The sequence below is a fragment of the Excalfactoria chinensis genome, chromosome 7 (assembly GCF_039878825.1).
Source record: "Excalfactoria chinensis isolate bCotChi1 chromosome 7, bCotChi1.hap2, whole genome shotgun sequence".
Lineage (NCBI taxonomy): Eukaryota > Metazoa > Chordata > Aves > Galliformes > Phasianidae > Excalfactoria > Excalfactoria chinensis.
In genome coordinates, this window is record NC_092831.1 from 14846670 (window position 1) to 14861594 (window position 14925).

At 36.2% G+C, this 14925-nt stretch overlaps 1 protein-coding gene across 9 annotated transcripts in view; it reads left to right on the forward strand.

Annotated features, from left to right (window-relative positions):
• SLC4A10 (solute carrier family 4 member 10) overlaps positions 1-14925 on the forward strand; it is a 144251-nt gene that overhangs the window by 119670 nt on the left and 9656 nt on the right. For all 9 annotated transcript variants that reach the window (XR_011904285.1, XR_011904284.1, XR_011904283.1 and 6 more), the window contains exons 15-22: positions 2122-2227; positions 5255-5416; positions 5662-5775; positions 6146-6307; positions 8503-8754; positions 10016-10084; positions 11638-11811; positions 12431-12553. Coding sequence is in view for 6 of the 9 variants with exons in the window: in XM_072341458.1 (XP_072197559.1) it covers positions 2122-2227; positions 5255-5416; positions 5662-5775; positions 6146-6307; positions 8503-8754; positions 10016-10084; positions 11638-11811; positions 12431-12553 (1162 nt within the window). In the remaining 3 variants the exon portion in view is untranslated. The remainder of the gene's footprint in view (positions 1-2121; positions 2228-5254; positions 5417-5661; positions 5776-6145; positions 6308-8502; positions 8755-10015; positions 10085-11637; positions 11812-12430; positions 12554-14925) is intronic.

The window sequence follows — 14925 nt, forward strand, 5'->3', positions numbered from 1 at the left end:
CCATTTCTGTAATGCTAAGCAATGATCTAGTCTGATTTTAATTTTAACTCTTTCAGTAGAAATCAGGATTTTTACAGTTAGGACTTTGTTCCTCACCTATTCCTTGGCAATTGCTAGATTCAAGGTAAAGTTTCTGATCATTATGATCAGAGTTTGCAGAGTTACTGTGCTTGATGATGAATGAACTGCTTTTGGTAAATGCCCACAAAACTTGGTGCAGGCCAGATTTGAAAGCTCTGAAGAAGGAAAGTGGTACTGATCTAGCAATAAGCAGGAGGACAATCTTATCTGAAGGTGAACTGAGCTGTTTTGAACTATACTTTCAATTGTGAGACTTCTCTAAATGTAAATTTGCAGTTTGCAGCAAGTATAGTTATACAATATAGTGTTGGTGACATGCACAGTCTTCCCTTCTAGTGAGAAAGATGTGACTGTGATTGAACAGCCCACGTTACCTTGGCCTACTGTAATCAAACCTCAATGGGCCATCGCCCAGCGTCTGGCCAGTCTGCGAACAGCGATGGACTTCAGGGGCAGGGAGCTCCTGTGCTCACGGGAAACAATAGTAACCTAAAATAGCCACATTTGTATTGTTGCATGAACATCAAATACTCTCTTGTAAAAATGTAGATGTACTGTTTATTGACTTACTATGCTACCTTAGCTCACTGCTAGTGATGCACTTCATTTAGCCTATTATGTAATATTTAAAACTATGCATTGAATGCACATTCATTCTGCACTTGGGGCCTGATCCAAAGCATATTGTCTGTTTGAAAGATCCAGTCTACTGCAGTGGCTTTTGGCTCAGGCCCTCTATTTTTCTGAATGCCATTGCTTTATTTAGTTTATTTGCTTTTGTCCATGGGCTGTAAGGGGTTTTTCTTTCTTTATAAATAGCTGCATTTAAAATAAAAGCAAGGAATAGCACACAGAAAACCTGCATCTCTCTATACGTAGTTATTAAATGCAGCTATTTTGTCACATGTATAGTATTGTAATGGAAATACAATAGCACTACTTTGTACTAAAAATGTAGATGACAGAATTCTATATATAGATAATAGTACATGTTTATATATGAACTGTCATCCTTGTTTTGTGGAAAGATGTCTGCAGAAAAAAGAATGATGGCTTAGCTAAGTGAGAAAAGCAATACTCTGGTAGAAATGGAGCACAAATGTGTACTTATTGGTTCTCTGCTATATCATCAGATTTTATCCTTTACTCAGAGACTGAGAATCTTTATCAGGAAAGGAAATTTAGTATTTAATTGTGGCTGCCTCAACCAAGTTAAAATGCAAGCAGAGAATATAGTGCTGCAGATTTTTTTGAAGTGGGGTTAACTTAAAGAGAACTGCAAAGCACACTTGCCATCTTGGAACTTGCAGAGTGTTCTGAATATTTTTTATGTCTCTGTCAAAGGGAAAGCTTCCCTCAGTTCCTTCAGAGGCTTAAAAGACTTAATTTTTTTACTTCAAATTGCCTCTTTGCAGTATTGTCCTCCCACTCTGCCTCTTCATGTTTTGCATGTTAAAATATGCAATTTAAAATAAAAAGCATGCTTTTAACATAGCTGTTGGGAAAGGAGGAACAATAGACACAAGTTCACAGAGCCTTTGGTGCTGGTGATCTTGCAGAGCCCTGGCCCTTGACTGAGCACTTAGTCTGATTATCATGCTAAGACACTGTGATAAAGAAAAAGAAACAAGAGTACAGACAGTTTGCTTATGGGATGTGTATTAGCCTAGAGTTGTGCAGTGTCTAATCCCTGTGTAGAGGGGAGTGGAATAGGACTGGCACATTCTCAGTGCTAAAAACTGTGCTCAAAAGCATCAGAATAGGAGGAAAATAGGTGGAAAGCATGCTCTGGAAAGTAGTTTAAATATGCCATGTTATGTACTATATATGCATATGCACCTCACGGCAACTTTTACTCCAGTAATAGCACTAGCTACTGAACTCGAAGCTGCTTCAGAGCATCCATTTACTGAATTCATTTAAACTAAAATTACATGGCAAAGTAGAGCAGAATTTTAATATGTCATAATGTTGATAATTTGGATTTTATTTGGTACATCTTTTGTCACTAATGAAAAGATACTATTTTTGTCATTTCAGATGCAATTGTGTGGAACCAGAGCATCCTAGCAATAAAACCTTACGATACTGGCAGGACTACAATATATCTGCATCTGATGTGCCATGGGGGAACCTAACCGTATCAGTAAGTGAAGTATTGGAACTTAGTGAGTAAGGGCCTTAGCATAAATGATTCCATCTGTCCTTAATGCAGTATAGAAATAGAAAAAGTTCTGTTTTTTTTGTTTGTTTGTTTGTTTGTTTGTTTTTCTGATCCTATTTGTTCAAAGTGTATAATGTACTTAAGGAGAAAAGTTAACATAGACTTTGCAGAATTCTCTCTCTTTGTACACGTTTTGCTACATCATTATGCAGTCTTTGGTAGTACACATTAAAGCAAGTATGCGCATTCTGTGCCCTGCTTTGGAAACTCCTTGACACGCTAGCACAAGAGTTTGACTGAGATTAAGTCTAAACATGTCAAATGATAACGGGTTTGTCCTAAATTCTGCCAGATGGTGAAACCAAAGTTCTCTTGTGTAGGAAGACTTTAGGAGCATTTATTTTCCCAAAAACATTCTTCCAGCTGTTCGGGCTGCAAAGAAGTGGAAGGGGAGCCATTTTGTAATGTTCCTGTTCAGTGGCCAAACTTTTCTCTTATCTAGGCCTTCAGTGTTACGTGTATCCTAATGTGAATTATTTCCCTGAGTGGAAAGACAGGAATAAGCTAAAACCAATTTTTTTCACACAGATATATTATTTCTAAATTGTACCTTTTTCTATATTTAAAGGAATCCGATTTTCCTTCATTAAAGTAACCTTCTCAATTTGGTTAAGATGTCATATAGAGGTCTGGCTACCAGTTTTTCTCACAAAGATAGCGTTTCATTGTAAGGGCAAGGAGATGCTAAAACTAAAAGTTCTTTCTCAAAAAAAAAAAAAAAAAAAAAAAAAAAAAAAGAATGAATTGACCTTGTTGTAAGCATAATCAAATGAAGTGCTTAAAAGCTTAAAACCCAATCCAGTCGATCACCTCCTGTTGCAACACTGTTGCTTTCTAAGGCAGAAATGCAGAAGAACTCGTGTCTTCCTATCATGAGTTAAGCAAGAGCTGTCTTCCGTGTCTGTTATGCCTTGATAGAAAAGGCTGCTCCTCAACTTTGTTGGTGTGGCAACAGCAAAGAGAAATTTGAGAACTGCTGGCCTGAGGAATTCCAGCAATCCAGAATGAATATTCCCAAAACTGCAGCACACTCAAAGAGCATCTGTGCAGGGGCAGACTCCTCCTCTCACTTTCTCAGATCTCTGGCAGTGTTTTTCAGAGTACATTTGCAGCTGAAGAGATTTAAAATAACAGATTTTGTTTTAACTATAAATGTAAAAGACCAAGTGCATTATATAAAGCCCTTTAAAACTTCTCAAAACCTTATTACCAGAACTTGAGTTTCAACTGGTAGCAGTGCAACTGGCCTTTTCTCCCATCATGTATCTCTATAGTTGTCAAAGAAATTCCCATGTTTTTCATATGTTCGTATGTTTATTTCTGTTGCATCATCAGGAAACTTCAATTCTCCTACTCTGTTGAAATGTAGTAATGGATTAGACTTAGTTATCTTTAAAAATTTGGTCAGCCTCACTGTGTTTTCTGATGTGTAATTCTTCTTGTTTCTTTTGTCTGAATTATAAGTTCTAAGTTTCTGAAGACATAAATTGGCCAGGAAAGAAAAATGTCTTCTCTTAAAAACCATAGGAAGACCAATTTTTTTTTTTTTGTTTGTTTGTTCAATTTTTGCAGTCCAGGAGAAACCAAACATGGGCAGAGTTCTTATTCTGATTATGACAAAGTACTTTCCAGTAGATGTGAAGTAGTGCATTTCATCCCCATGCTCTACCAGCACCAAGTGCTACTTCAGACCAGGACGAGTTCTCTATTTGATTTCCTGATTATTTATATATATTTCTTTCCCAGTTAACATATCTATAATCTATCATCAGCAGCATCATGTTTACTCGAGGTGTCCCTACTATAGGTTTTTTTTTGTTTGTTTGTTTTTTTAAGGTACTATACTTTTACCTTAATGCCTTCAAATCTTCAAATAGAAACTGTGGATGTTTTTCAAGCCAGCCCTTTATTCAAAGACCAAGTTTCTTATAACATGGCAAGCCACAGTACTGTGAAACAAATATGATAAGTCAGTGGCCCAGTATGTTTGGAACAAAAAGATCCTGATCTGCCAGGATATTGCTGTCTGGCATTGCTGGGTGCTGTGTTTCTTTTTGCTTAATATGCATGAAGGGGTTGAGTAAGGAGAAGGAAAGAATTGCAAGTGCAGAGCTTGTAGTTCTCGTTTTTATAGCTGCTCTCTGCTTGTCACTTTGGAAGAAGTGTGACAACTAAGGATGCTATTGGAGAATTGCTAGAAATGTTTTCTACTGCACCTGCATGGTTGATCTTAAATTATATTCAGTAAAATTAATACAGATTTTGGATTTTGCTGCAGTTTACCAGATCACTTTTTTAAAGCAAAAGGTAATTTGTGGAATGTGCTGCCCTCATGTGGTATTAAATGTATTGGCCTCCTTTTAAGCTAATACTTTAAACTAATACTGTACACTCCAAGTAGCTTTGCTATCAACTGCTTGGCCTGTGGAGCTAAAACAAAAAATCATTTCTTGTGGACTTGTCAGGAGTGGCCATTCTCTTAGTTGTTTTTTCTTTGTTTGGTTTTGTTTTGGTTTGTTTGTTTTTTTTGTTTTTTTTTTTTTGTTTTTTTTTGTTTGTTTGTTTTTGGTTTTTTTGTTTTTTTGTTTTGTTTTGTTTTGTTTGTTTGTTTTTTCTTCCAAACTGGGGAGTGTAGATCTATGTTTGAGGCAGAAATAAATAAGTGCATGTTGTTTTAAATCAATCCAGTTTTATATTACTTATTTACGTTATGTCTTTGTGACCCTGTCATTTAACACTGGTTAAAAACTGACTCTTTTGAGATGTTGAGGCTTTTCTGAGATACTTTTGAGATCAGATAGAAATACTAGTAGTCTTAATTTGAAAAGAGTACCTAAAAAAGATTTTGATGTAAATACAATCTAGTTTACTTGCAACTTAGGAAAGGAAGGAAAATACTGGAATAAACAGATATTTTTCAGAACAATACCACTTTGTTCTCTCTGATAGGAATGTAAAAAGTTTCATGGAGAATTTGTTGGACGAGCCTGTGGTCACCATGGCCCTTATGTTCCAGATGTCCTTTTCTGGTCTGTCATCTTATTCTTTTCTACAGTAACTCTGTCATCCACACTGAAGCAGTTCAAAACTAGCCGATACTTCCCAACAAAGGTGTGTCCCACTATTTAATTCAGAAGCTGTGATTAGTTATGTGTGAGTATGAATCACGTCTGCTTTGCAAATTCAGTTTAGTGCTGGTAAAGTGGACACTATTATCTGTTCTCTGTTAAAAAATTCGTACTAGAATATGTGTATATTTATCTGTGAGCAAAAAATGGAACTCTGAAGAGAAATAAGTCCTAATAGGTCCTAAATCATGTACACGTTTCGATTAAAATTGTTGTTTCTCCTGATAGGTACGATCTGTTGTCAGCGATTTTGCTGTCTTTCTCACTATTTTGTCCATGGTTTTAATTGACTATGCCATTGGGATCCCATCACCAAAACTTCAAGTTCCAAATGCTTTTAAGGTAATTTGATGGCAAATTGCACTGCCTGATTAGTTTGGTAAAAATAGTGTGCTATAGGAATGTTATAGTAATTTTATAATGCTTGTATTGTCAGGAAGTACATGAATTTGTTGTGCTCACTGAGTGCTATACAGCTGCTCTGAGTAATGACTTGCTCAGTGGCTCTCTTTCCAAATATACCCAAGTCTGCAATATCCTAGATGACTTTACTGCACATACTTTGTTGTCTTTATATTGTAGGAAGTTTTGCATTTTTCTGTTGTTTTTTATGAAGAGATTATTTAATCGTTTGAAAGAAAATTGTATATTTTTGTGTGTTGCATACATTGTCCTTAGAGTTCTGACTGGCCATGTATGACTTTTTTTGTAGCCCACCAGAGATGATCGAGGATGGTTTATTACTCCTTTGGGGCCTAATCCTTGGTGGACAGTGATAGCTGCTGTAATTCCAGCCCTGCTTTGCACTATCCTTATTTTTATGGACCAGCAGATTACAGCTGTCATTATAAACAGAAAAGAGCATAAACTAAAGGTATTCCATCAAATACTTTTCATTGTCATTTTTGATCACGCAACTTCATCTACTCAAGGATGCTGATTTATTTTGTATAGCACTCCTTTATATTGTTACACTTTTTTCCTATTTGTCCACGTGGTACCTATGCCAAATGTTGATGATCTGCTACCGGAGAGAAGTCTCTACTGGCATGGTTTGGAACAGAGATTCTGAATCAAGAAAGTGTTGTCTTCAATGCTTTATTTATAGTATGATACCAATTCATCTCAAGAAAAAAATCAGGAAGTTAATAATTTCCTTAAGCACTGTGATATTAATTCAGATATTGACAGTGTTGTTCTGCAGAACTGGTCTTTGAAGGACCGGGGCCATTCTGTAATGTGGGATTTTTTTGTTTGCTCTTCCTCCTAAAAGAGAATGAAACTGAACTTTAGAGGCACAATGGGTTCTTAAAACATAGGATAACTTCTTGCTCTGTTCTCTAACACTTTAGTTGCCTACAGATGGAGAGAGAAAAAGGGACATCACCCCTCCGAAAAACTGTTGGGCAAAATCTAGCAGCAGGTTTCTGTACATGTATATGCAGCAAGCTTAGGCTTTTTTTTTTTTTTTTTTTTTTGACATAGTTTTAATAAGCAGGAATCCAATCCCAAGTTGCTTTAGCAAATGCATTTGCAACCTTCACTCTGCACTGCCTCTTCTTGGATGATTGTGACATTTGATATGTTCTTTTTTTGCCCTCTTTGTCAGCCTGGCTCTTCATGTCAATCCATAGCATTGCATGTGGTTAACTTGACAGATGCAGGAATTTGCTGCCAAGCTTTGGAATGTGTTTTTTCAGCACTGGCATCTGGGAGTCAGATGGTCCTCCTGGCTGCCCCCTTGTCTTGCTGCGTTTTAGTTTTGCTGGGGTCTGGTGTAGCATCACCTGTTGCTATGCTTCCTTTTCTTCCCATATGTCAGGTTCCTCAGATCATGTATGAATGTGAGGAAATGCTCTCAGATTCTGTATGCATTAGCAGATACATTCCTTATAAAAGTGTCAGAAGGTAGAAAAAGGTGTCTCTCATAGGATTTAGAATTAAACTCTTTGAGTGCATTGCGCATGTAACTAATATCTTTGTTTGACACAGCTCTGAGGTTAAGATGTGTCTTATCTCCAAGACATATAAGTGCTTTGGGGGAGTGAGGGAAGGTGGCTAGAGTTATATTTTAAATTTTTTTTATTTGATATGAATTCCTCTTTTCAAATAATGTAAGTAAATAAGATGGCATTTTCATGTGGCTTACATTTTCATAAGCCCAGACACTTCCCATTTTAGAAAAAAAAAAAAAAAAAAAAAGCAAAAAGAAAGTTGTCTTCAGAAAGAAATGACTTGTTTGCTTCCAGCTCGTTTCCCCCCTCTTTTTATATACTTCCCATAGCAAATTCTGCATAACGCACATTTCAGTTTTTGGCAGTCTCTGTAGCAAACCCTTCCAAGTTTAGTTTAGTTACTTTTTTTATGTCAAAAGGCATTTGCATGGGTTTACAGGCAAAGTTATGGTTCAACATATTATTGTTTGCATGAACGTCGCTGCTTCATCAGACCAAGACATTGGGTCTGTTGCCATATTGCAGAACTTTGGGGAGATAAATCATTACCTGGCGTTTTAAAGGAAACGTACCTAAATGGTAAATAGCATTTATTAAATCAGGAAATAAATATCCCTCCCAGCTATGTTACCAAGCATTTATATGACCAAGTTTGATGCAGATCATCATCAATCTTTAAATTTTCAAGGAGAGGTGGCTGTGCAGTTGGATGGTCCACACAGTGGCCTCCAGTGTTATCAAGAGATGAGACTTAATTAAAGTGGAAAAATGTCTGTATCTTCCATTATCTTGCTGTTATCTCATTTATAAATCAAATAGCTTTTCTGCTTACTTTTGGGGCACAAAATTGTTTTGGACTCATGATACGTAGACTTACTGATAACAGAAATATGGCTAATAAGATTGCTTCATGTGAACAAGCAGGAACTCAGGAATTCCCCTTAGATAACTAATTTACCACCACTACTGCCTCAGCCTTTGATACCTCTTAGTAGAAAGAGATTTTTTGCTATAAGTGACAGAATTTTAAATCGTCTCTAGCTGTTCATTAGGAATGCCTGCCAGGAGTGTTCTCCTTAATGCAGATGTCATTTTATGTCTTCTCCTTAAACAGAAAGGGTGTGGATATCATCTGGACTTACTCATGGTGGCAGTCATGCTTGGAGTGTGTTCCATTATGGGATTGCCATGGTTTGTTGCAGCCACTGTCCTCTCAATTTCTCATGTGAACAGCTTGAAACTGGAATCAGAGTGTTCTGCTCCAGGGGAACAGCCGAAATTTCTTGGAATCCGGGAGCAAAGAGTCACAGGGCTCATGATTTTTGTACTTATGGGCTCATCTGTCTTTTTGACAAGTATTCTGAAGGTAATTTGGGAGAAATAAGGAAATGCTAAATAATAATGTACCACACAAAACGGTTCATTGTTGTTACTGTATTACTTGATGAATGTCTTTTCCAGGCACGTTGCTATCATGTTTCACAATGATAATCTAAAGAGGAGTTCTAATTTTGCATAATAGTACAGCTTGGGACACATAGCGTTTGTGTAACAGAAGCCTTCTAACAAAAATCTGGTCTTACCGAAGTCAAAATGAATTCTACTGCTGACCTGTAATGTATCAAGATCTTTTATTCTGTACTTTGGACTTGAGGCAAATCTTATCATGAGCCAGCCTGGCTGAGCTATATCATTAAGTAAATGTCTTCAAATAATTTTAAAGCATGTTGTGATTACTAGCTAATTTAAAAATTATTTCCACAGTTGCAGGAGGCTTTTTGTGGTTAATTACTTGGCAATGAACAGAAAAATTATCTCACGCTGTCAGCATGCCCTACGCTGCTCACCACTGTCATGAAACTGGATATATAGTCACAAGTTTCTATATCTATATACATAATAATATTTTTAAGAATTGTCAGGCCACAGAAATCAGTAAGTACTGACACTGGCTTCAGTAAGATCAGAGTTTACACTTGCACATTGTCACAGTGAAGGGTGTAAGCCTTTACTTGTACAGCGCAGTATTTTATTACACACATCACCATAACTTCACTTTAGTGAAAGCAAACCAGACAAGTTTTATGCATTAAGTAGATAAAACAGATACTTATCTATGAAAGTATTTTGTAGCCTACACACTTTGTGCAGAGTGTTTGAATGGTTTAAGTTCCATTCCATGAAAGTCATCCACCATTTTTAAACGCTTACAGAGTACAGAAATTTTCCATTGGCCACATGAAATATTCTGTGTGCATCGCAAACCGGTTTTTGAGGATTATAATTTTACTATTCAGACCCTTCTGAGCAGTCCTTGTAGGTAAAATATTTAAGTATGCATTTAACATGCACGCTTTTCTTGTAGTTCTGTTAATTTTATTAATAGTGAATAAAGTATATTGGCCTCAGATCTGGCTATGGAAGAAAAATAAAACTGCAGAGCCAGATTCGTCTTTTGCTTTATACCCTGAGTATCATTATTAATTTGTAATTGAGGGAATCTGAGTTTACAACCTGTCTGATTAATGCAGGCATATGGCACATTGAATTTCAACTGTTTAGCATTTAATATTTTAAAATTCTATTTAACACGTTCTTCCCTTTCTCTGCTTGTCTTGTTTGTGCAGTTTATCCCCATGCCAGTACTTTACGGGGTATTCCTTTACATGGGTGCTTCATCTCTAAAGGGAATTCAGGTAAAATGCATTCAAGAAGAGTCTGTTACTGACAGTGCTTTCTATTAAATGTGGAGCTAATTTTATTCAGTTATTTTATTCTTTTCTACATGATCTTAAAGGAACGTTGCCAGCCTTAAATTCTTGAAAATGCAAATGCGAAGCAAATGCCTATTTTTTTTTTCTTTATTTATTTAAATTTTTGATTGTAGGCCAAAACAATTTTTAACCTATTATCTATAGGCAAAGCTGGCAATGTGGCTTGCTTTTGTTTGGTGTATTCTATTCATAAGCCTTTCTACTTGTAACTTTGCCTAACACTTGTTTAGGCTGAAATTCTAAACAGTATGTTTGGTCTTTTACTGAGGTTTTTAGATCATTTCAGTGCAATATTTTTCATCTGTTTCTCAGAAATATATATATATATATATGAAAGTGTACAGTTGAGAAATATTTTTAAGGCATGCTAAATCTGGATAGCTTTACTTATTTTCTTCCTCCCCCAAGATGGGATGAAGAACCGATAAGATGGTTCTGAGGGAGGATGTGCCTTTTGCCATTTCTGTCAAAAAAGAATCTGCTTAAATCTGGACAAGTTACAAGCTTTAAAAATAAAAAAAAAAAAAAAAAATATTCCTGAAGTTTGGGTGAATACAGCATGACTTATATGACTTATATGACTCATTCTGCAGGGATAGATGGTGCATCACCATCATCACTGAGCTGTAGTAGCTGACCTTTGAAGGCTTAGGTCAGTATGGAACTAAATAGATCTGAAAAACAAAAACCTTTTCTACCTTGTCTTTTTTTTTTCCTCTCTCATTCTTATTTTGTAAAGAAAGAGTGCAGTAGAGAAATGAGAGCAGCTTGGGATAAAGTGTCTAGTGAACTGAACAGGATTTTCATCTACAGGAGATGAAAGACTGCAGAGATCTCTCAGTGATCAACTATGTACTAAAGGAAGCAGAGCTCAGTTCTTGGAAACCAAAATTTGAGTGTATAAGAAATGTAACAGTGCATATACCTGATAGAATCAGTTAGCTTCCACTCAGTTTAAGTCACAGTAGATTTGCATCTACTTTGAATTCTTGCTTTGTCTAGCACTGAGTTCTTCACCTGAAATTTTAGTGGTATTTTTATAAAGTAACTATTTTCTTTCTGTATCCTGTATTACACAGTTATGAGCAGGATTTATCTTGACTGTACTGAATGTAATTCAGTAGATGCTGGTACCTCAGCACACCTACAGTTGAAAATACATAAGACAAGTGTATAAAAGGAACTTGACAAGTATGACTAACCAAATAATGAAATTTTTCATAAATGTAATTCTTATTCTTACTGTGGTGGCTTGACCAGAGAGAGGACTGCAAGTCCACTGTTGGACTCACATAGATTCATGGCTTATGAGTGTAACTGTGGTAGTTTTTCTGTGTACTTGAACTTCTGCACAGTTTTTACATTTAGAATAACAAAGCTGATTCTTAGAGTATCCATGCTATCCTATGTAGTCTGTGAATATCAGCATGTTTTGATGCTCATTTTGATGCAATTTTTAAAAATATCTCTTTCAGCTTTTTGACAGGATAAAATTATTCTGGATGCCTGCAAAGCATCAGCCAGATTTTATTTATCTGAGGCATGTTCCTCTTAGAAAAGTCCATCTCTTCACTGTAATTCAGCTGAGTTGTCTTGTACTCCTGTGGATTATAAAGGTTTCAAGAGCTGCCATTGTCTTTCCCATGATGGTATGGAGTACTTTCTAATTTCCCTAAATATGCGTTTTCTTCTCAGTTGTGGGTAATCATTATTGAAGAAGATTAGTTGTGGGTGGGTAATTACAGTATTGCTTTGATTCAGTGTGCAAAGACAGTTCATGTTATGTAAATAAAATATGTATATGAACTCAAATTTGAGTCTAGGTTGCACTTAGTTTATAGCTGTGGATGACTGTACTGTATTTTCTTAAAGAAAATTCTTCTAAATTACAAAAAACAGTATGATGCTTTTGTTTAAGGAGTAGTGCTTAATTGTTCTTCCTATTATACAGGAAGAGCAGTCACTTAGTAAGGAAAACTGTTTATTACATAGAGGAACTTTATTTCCATGCCTTGCTGTAAATAAAAGTCTGTCCTGCTGCTTAGTGAAATAGTCAACATTAGTTAATCTGAAATAAAAGATAGCTACTGAACCTCCATCGTTGTGAATTGAAGTATTTAACACTAATTCTGAATAAAGGAAGTCCAGGTATTGGCCTGTCCAGAATGGTGGATAACATTCCAGCTGAAAACTCTGGTGACTTTTGAAAGTATAACTGTCAATTTTGTTTGTTTAATTTCCTAATTCCTTGAATAAATATCATTACAGGTCTTAGCTTTGGTATTTGTCCGAAAACTCATGGATTTCTTTTTCACTAAACGGGAGCTCAGTTGGTTAGATGATTTGATGCCTGAGAGCAAGAAAAAGAAACTAGAAGATGCTGAGAAAGAGGTGGGTCCTGGCTTCAGGCGTGTGTTCTTTTTGTTTAGGGATGGTGGTTTCATTGGTTGGATGGTTTTATTCTCATTTTCTGTGTGGTTGATGAGGGTTTTGTTTTGTTTCATTTTTGTAACATGTTACCAATATCTCCTTTAGACAATTACAATTGGAGAAATGTAATTCTGTAATGAAGGCATATAGCAAATCTATCTGCTGCACTGAGTACCTGGGATGAGCATTTCCTTTCTGCCACTGCAGAAACAATTTACTTCCACTAGCTAGTGAAAAATGTCAGTGACTTTGCTTACCCTGTTAACTGACTCTTTAGACTTTTGACTTTAGTTTTCTAATCAGTTTTGCATCTGATATCATTTTCTCCTCAACTGTGCTTCTTGAGTTGCTTGTTTGAATAACCCATAAAGGTGGGGGAATATAAAGTAATTTCCTGTGTAGGGTCCTGATGGCATTCTCCTTTGTTGCCAATATTCATAGCTACCTGGTTGATACCAACTGTTAGGGACACACTCCTAATACCTCCTTAAGTCATAGGTCAAAATAAATGAAGGACAGGTTTTGATGGAGAACTGTGGGAGCAGTAACTGGTTCTTTTGAATGTCAGTTCTGTGTCTTGCCCCAGTATGAAGGTTTGTTGTGGCATTAGGAGGCAAAGGTTTAGGCTGTTCCAATGTTGTCTTGGAAGGCTGTAGTCATTTCAGGAAAGAGTCCTCTGGGGACATTTTTGCACACAATTTCTAAGTTACCCTGAAGACCTCTGCAAAGGCCTGGGACCCATGAGGCATAACATTTTGGTGGCAAGAACTAGACAATGTGAATGGATAAATCAGGGAAGCCACGAGGTGTCTGAGACCAGTGAATATGTATGTGTAAGGATTCCCCTTGGTATGTCTGTTTATAGAAATAGGACATGAGCTAATAAGATGAACGTAGCCATGAGGACTGATTTTTGTTTTTTTCCCTCTCCATTTTGCATTCTTTTGTGACTCTTGACAACTCAGTGCCTCAGCTCTGATCTGATCTGCGGAGAGCGTAACTTTGCTTTCTTTGTTTCATGTAACGAACTTCAACAGAATTCATTTTGGGGAAAAGTGCTACCTAGCTAATAAATACCATAGTTACTATTTACTATTTAGTGTATGTCTGCAGTATTACTTGGATGAAGTTCAAATGCATGGTTTCTTTTTTCCCCTTTGAACTAAATTAACACAGTTGTTTTGTTGTGGTTTTTTTTTTTTTTTTTTATTTCACCACAGTATTTAGCTTTCATAACAATTCAGAGTAACCAGAAGTAATGAAGGCATCTCGTCTTTTGGTTCTGGTTATTGGAAAAACTTCTTTGTTACTCTCATATTTTGGTTATATGTCACTTTCCTTCTTATACTTGGTAAGATGGCATCATAAAACAAAACTGGGAAAATCTACTGGTGTTACTTTATTTCATTCACTGTCTGTTTTGAGAAGCTATTTTTACATATTTTGGCATTTCTAAATATTTGAAGCTATTATTAAAACTGTTCAACTGTCAAAAACTTATGAAGCTGTGAAGCCTGGAAATGACAAAATTAACTAGTAATAAAACTTCTGACATGTAGCCTAAGGAATTAATTGGAGAGTTGCTATCACACGGCTTTTAAAAATAGAAGTATTCTACCCACAAGAATATTCAGAAATATAGTTGACAAGATCTGAAACTTCACTGGATCCTACCTTCATCACTTAAGTTGTTTTAATATTTTTAGGCCATGTTTTTCCAAGGCTTTCTACATTTATAGTGGATATTTTTTATGCCTTCTCACAAATCTTCCTTTGTCAGCAATCTGATGTAATCAAGTCTTTCTGAGACCAGAATGAACAAAAGTGACTTCTCTTATTTGGAGGGGAAAAAAAATCACAACTTTTAAAATAGCTGTAGTAGTAAAACATGGAGGAAACTGGAAAATCATCTCAACTCTTCCAGCTAATGCCATCTTACCAGTGTGTGTGAGATATGACAGGTTTTGGGTGGCCTGCCAGGTAATAGCATGCTTCTTTTTTTGGGAAAACTGATGTCACTTTAAGTCATGCTTTACACTAAACACCAAGGTAAATTGTTACCAAGCCATCTAATAAAGGGAAAAAAAGAAGTCTGTGTGTGTCTGCCATGCTCACACACACAGTGCAACAATATAGGGCAGGATCTGATGGTTATTCCATTTGAAGGCATGTTAACCTCCTGGCAGCTGATTTGTTACATATGCACTGATTTACTTTCATAATTTGCTTGATTACAAGAGCAATGTGGGATCATGGGGAAGCATACAGAATCACCTACTTACATGGTTGTCTGTAATTTACACCTTAAGCCACTATTATTTCAGAGGTTTTGC